Consider the following 5,764-nt stretch of genomic DNA (forward strand, 5'->3'; position numbering starts at 1 on the left):
TACATAATTTTTAAAACAAAATTACACAATAAAATTACATAATTTCAGAAAGGAATTACACTTATATACGGGATCGAACATAAACGGAAATGAATTACAAAAATATATTACATGTATTTTTGTTATTATTATTGTACCATGCAGCAACAAAATCACAACATAATTTTTTAAAACTACAGGGTACAAATTTTTTTTTTTTTCAAAAAATCAATCATAACAGAATATTAACTTGGAATATAAACTCGGCATCTTAACTATCAGCCGCGCACACCGAAATTGGTGGGTGACAATGATAGGAAACCGAGTTAATATAGTCTTCAACAAGCATTTAAAGCTATTTTTATTTTTATTTTTACTCTAAAAAAACAAATAAATAAATTTTATTTTAATTTACAAGTGATTAAAAAAAATTTAATAATTTTTTTAAATAATTTATTTAATAAATAATTCACAATTGTTATAACAAATATTGTTTAAATAATCACAGCACAATAAGGTAAAAGTTGAAAAACTTTAAAATATGTTTTTTTTAGGAAAAATAATCCTCTCAGATCTGTATAGAAAGCCGTTCATCACCGAGGATTTATGTTTTACTATCAGTCTCGCACTCCGAATTCGAAAGATGACAATGACAGTCTCGCACGCGTGATAAGATGTACTGTCTTAACTGGTAGTCATAAAGGTGATAGAGTGCATATTGCTCGACTAACACTTACTTCATCGGACACCAGTAGATTTCCGGTACGTTTCAGTAGAAGACAATTCCCCATCGATGTTTGTTTTGCAATGATGATAAACAAGAGTCAATGGCAGTCTTTATCTCAGGTCAGCATCTATCTTCCAAGACCAGTGTTTAGTCATGGCCAGCTTTATGTCGCACTTTCCAGGGTCACCCGAAAAGAAGGCTTGAAAATTTTAATTTGTGACTCAGATATGCGTACTTCTACTATGACTACTAATGTAGTGTATCATGAAATTTTTCAATTTTTAGAATAACTTGCATATGTTAAAGTTGACTACTCCCTCCATTCATAATATATCACCCCACTTCCCTTTTTTGTCCATTCATTTTATATCACCCCATTTCTTTTCCTTCCTTATTTGTCAACTTACTTTACCATTTTGTCCTTATCAACCATCAATATTTACATTTGTTGCCATTACTTAGTGGGCTTAATTTTGTTCAATTAACCCACAAATATTACTAACCCAATATTACTAGCCCAATTACTCCCTAATGACTCCCTCCATATTTCTAACCCAAATACAAATTTCCCACCCAAACCCAACCCTCCCTCCATTAATACCCAACTCATTGATGATCCAAATTAAATTGGATCATCTCCTCAACAGTCGTCCCATTTATTACCCTCCTTATCTCACCCTCAAAAAAACCCTAAATCATTTGTCTCCCTTTCACTGCCTCCTTTTCCTTTCACCGCCTCCTCCTTCTCCTCACTTCTCTCTCTTCAACATTCACTGAAAACTCTTCATTTGTCTCCCTCATCTGCCTCCTTTTAACTTCTCCTCTTAAATTTTCTTCTTTTTTTGCGATGAATGTTGTGGTTGGGGAATCTGAAGTTCCTAACACGCCTGGTTTTGAAGATTTGCCAAGTGATTCTTCTGATTTTGAAGTTCGTAACACTAGATCTGGGTTTAGTACTCCTAAACGTCAGAAGTTCGTTGTTGTTGATGATGAGTCTCCATGCTCAAAGAGGTTTAATTCGTTTTTTTTGTTCAAGATTTTCTGATTTTTAGATTTTTAATTCGTTGTTGTTGACGATGACTCTGCATCTTGTCATTTTCTGACGGAGTATTCGCTTTGCATGAAACACAGGTTTAGTACTCCTAAACGTCAGAAGTCCGTTGTTGTTGACGATGAGTCTCCATGCTCAATGAAGTTTAAAGCGTTTTGTAAGAGGGTTCTTGATAGGTAAAATCTAAAGCTTGTTTTTTTTGTTTTATTTTGTTGATTTTTGTTGTTTTAATTTGTTGATTTTAAATTTTTTTGTTAATTTTCTGATTTTGGTAGTCCCCTTGATTCCGCCTCCAACTAAAAACACCTCAAATTCAACAAAATTAAATAAAAGGAAAAAAAACAAAACCTGGATTTAGTGGAACGAACATAGACGTCTTGAACATGTAGGCTCTTTCATTGTTAATTTTGTTAAATTAAATTTTCTGAGTCTGATTTAGGTTTAATTGTGTTTCTTTCATTGTTTCTGTATGATTTGGGTGGAAATGCAGAGATGTTTATTTTGTTAATTTTCTGATTTTGACGGAGTAGATTGTTAATTTTCTGATTTTGACGGAGTATATACGGAGTATTTTGTTAATTTTATGATTTAGACGTAGTATTGTTTAAATTTGTAGACCATTTTGTTAATTTTATGATTTTCACGGTTTTCTGGGTCATGTCTTCTGATAAGGAACGAGACGGAGAAGGAGAAGGAGAAAATGAAGGAGAAGGAAAGGATGCATGCAATAGAGAAGAAAATGAAGGAGCAGGATAAAAAGGAGGACGAATTGGAGGTTGTATATTTCTTCTCTTACTGTATTCTTTTTAAAGTTTCTGTAAATTTCGTATTTTACTGCTGGTGAAGTGCTGTTTAACATGCTCGTGTTATTTAGTTTCTGTAATTGTTTCTGATTTTTCTTTGCATTGCTTCTGATATTGCTTATGAATCGAATTCTTTGTAAAGTTTACGTATTTTTTGTAATGTTTCTGATTTTTTTTCGTTGCATTGTTTCTGTTTTTTTTCGTTGCATTGTTTCTTTGCATTGTTTATGATTTTTCTTCTCATTTATAATTGGCATTGTCTCTGATTTTTCTTTGCATTTCTTATGCTGCAATATGAACTTATGCTATACTAATTTACTTATTATGTTAGCTCAATGAAGAGATTGCTTACTGCTTTGAGAGCTGAAATTTGACTATTTTCAAATGTCTTTGCTTTCAAATTAATATTGATGTTGCATTAGGTAGCCTATGTACATGAATGCAAGCTACCATTGAGCTCAATGAATATATTGCTTATTGCTATGAGACCTTAGTGGCTTTGTCTGAATCCTTGTATATATGTTGCTTATATGCCGTTGATGTGTTTGAAATCATAACATTGTTTTAGTCAAATTTCATTGTTGCCTATTTCTAAAGCCGGTGTTAAATGGTATTGCTGCAATTTATGTTAGCTCAGTGAAGAGATTGCTTATTTCTCTAAGAGTTGAAATTTGACTATAGCTCGATGAATAAATTGCTTAATGCTATGAGAGCTCACTGTGAAATTGTATTGTTGCCTGAACTGCTGCCTGTTTTTTTATTTCATTGTTGTGGTTGTATTAAGGATTCCACCTTGCTTTGTTGATGGATTATTAATTGTTGAGAGTAGTTTTGGAAGGAGGCCTTTCTTAGGCCACCACAAAACCATGTTTTCAACTTTTAATGTACATGTTCGTCACAATGCTTGGCTTTAGGAGACCTTGATTTCTAACCACAAAAGCTCAGTGATGAAATTGCAAATTGCTATGAGAGCTTAAACATTTATATTATCAAAACATATTCATTTTCAATACAAAGCAGAAATGTTTACAAAATATTGCACCCATAGTCATATACTCATGCTTATACTCCCTCCATTCAACTTTTACCTTTCAATGTGTCGAAGATAAAAGTTGAATGGACCAAATATTTTTAGCAATCTGACTTCAGAAAGCTAAAAATGCAAGAGGTACACTAATTTCTTCTAAGTTGCCATCCTTCACTGCCAATGATAGATGATCAATGCATTCCCTTACCATCTGAACATCTGCTTGCAAATTCCTTGGCAAAGTACCAGCTAGCCTTTGTGCTTTCTTGTGCAAGTGTGGGACTTTAAAGTCATTGTGCCCCTTTGTTTTCATTATCTCCAACATGCCTGATTGCAAACTAAGCCACACATCACTTAAACACAAAGCTGGTTCTTCATCCCATGCTTGCATTACATTGAATACCAATTCATCTACTGTTTTTGCTCTTTTCTGACTCTGCAGTGACTGAATTGATCTAAAAAAACCCAAATCCAAGATATTTAGATCAGGTGAATTAGGTGGTTGTTGGGTTAGTGAGATATTATACCCTGTTGCTTGTGCTGCATTCAAAAAATCAGGATCATTGCTTTTTAAATGTGGTCTTGCATTATCCTGCTGGATGATTATGTTCTTGGATAGTAATGCTGGCCACTTGCTTGTTATTGCTGGTAGGATCTTCTCAAGTAGCATTTCCTTAATCACTTGTTTATTGATTGATGCTATTGATTTGGTTTCCAAAGTACCTGCTGCCCTATTCTTTGACCTCCTTTTTGCTGGTTCTTGAAAAGTAAATGGAAATATGCCTATTTTTCCATCAAAAATCAGATTGTTATCATCATCATAAATTGGCCTTGAAACGGCTGCCATGAACATAACCTTTGTGATAAAATTCTTGCTTTGGCAAGACCTATATGGGTCAACTTCTTCACTAAGGAGGTAAATTTTTGAATTATCTTGAGTTATATAAAACCATTTTTCATCAATATGAATAACATTACACATATCTTTGAATTGCAAAGTTCCTGTAATTCTATTCCACCATAATTTGGTAAGAACAAAATTGAGCCTATGAAACTTGTTCTCCTCTGTTAGAGCAGGTTTGATTGCATTAGTGTGGCTCCTCAATTTGCCCAGTTTAACCCAAGTACAAATAGTACCAACAGATACTTTGATGGCTTTACTAAGAGCATCCATAGTTCCCCTTTGTCCCTTGGGTGTTGCTAAAATTGCTGCAACAGGGAGTTCTAATGGGGTCCTTCCTTTTTTCCCCTTCATTTTGGAGTTGAGTTGCAACTCTTCACCATTTAACCTTTGGTATTTAGCTACTTTCCAGATTTCGTATATAGTTTTTCTGTCCACATTGAATTTTGCTGCAACTACCTTCATTTGTCCTCTAACTGGTTTGCAATTAATCGAATTTTCGATTAAGTAGCACCCAATTATATGTCGCTGATCGTTTGTAAGATTAGGACGAACCATTATTTGGAAATGGTAAGAAGGGTAAGGAATTATTTTTTGATGTTCTACTTTATTGTTTTATTGCTTGATTAACTAATTTTTTTTTGAAGTGCAGTTTTTGTATTTCATGAAGAGAAGGGCAGCTGCTGGAAAAACATGATGAGATAATGAAGAAGATGATGAATTTAGACAAGGGGGAAATTATAATTTCCTTCCAAATTGTAATTCTGGATTACAATTTATAACTGTAATTTTTTCTTTCCCTATGTAATTACATAATGTAAGGATGATGTAAGGGTGCTGTAAAAGAGAGTTTTGGGGGGAAGTTTGGCTTAGTGTTGGTGGGAAAATTATTTCCCAAAATTTTGTAATTTTCGGATTTTTGGTTTGGAGGGAAAAAAAAGGTTGCCCCACATCAAGTTGTAATTTCCCTCAGTTTGGAGGGAACTTTAACATTTTCATTTGTTTAACTTAAATTGCTAATCCTAATTAGTTATAAGCCACTTGTGTTACTTTTTCATTATTTATAGTCAAGTACAAGCTTTTATTATTTGTTTATTATCACCCTTAATCTTTTTGCCAAAGGGAAATGGGGTGATAATTTATGAATGGAGGGAGTATTAGATTATATTTTTTTTATCCGAATGTAAAGTTTTTTATGTATGCAATTTTTATTTACAAGAGTTGATTGCGTTATTTCCTTATAAATCAGTGTATGTGAACACATGTTTGTAACAAA

General features: G+C 33.3%; 1 protein-coding gene across 1 annotated transcript; it reads left to right on the plus strand.

Annotated features, from left to right (window-relative positions):
- Positions 1-1,425: 1,425 nt before the first annotated feature.
- Positions 1,426-5,415, plus strand: LOC141633599 (uncharacterized). Its single transcript, XM_074446041.1, has 4 exons — positions 1,426-1,717; positions 1,838-1,933; positions 2,430-2,532; positions 5,141-5,415. The coding sequence occupies exons 1-4, from the start codon at positions 1,554-1,556 to the stop codon at positions 5,183-5,185; spliced, it is 408 nt and encodes a 135-aa protein (XP_074302142.1). The 5' UTR covers positions 1,426-1,553; the 3' UTR covers positions 5,186-5,415.
- The last annotated feature ends 349 nt before the right edge of the window (positions 5,416-5,764 follow it).

Source organism: Silene latifolia, chromosome Y (assembly GCF_048544455.1).
Source record: "Silene latifolia isolate original U9 population chromosome Y, ASM4854445v1, whole genome shotgun sequence".
NCBI lineage: Eukaryota > Viridiplantae > Streptophyta > Magnoliopsida > Caryophyllales > Caryophyllaceae > Silene > Silene latifolia.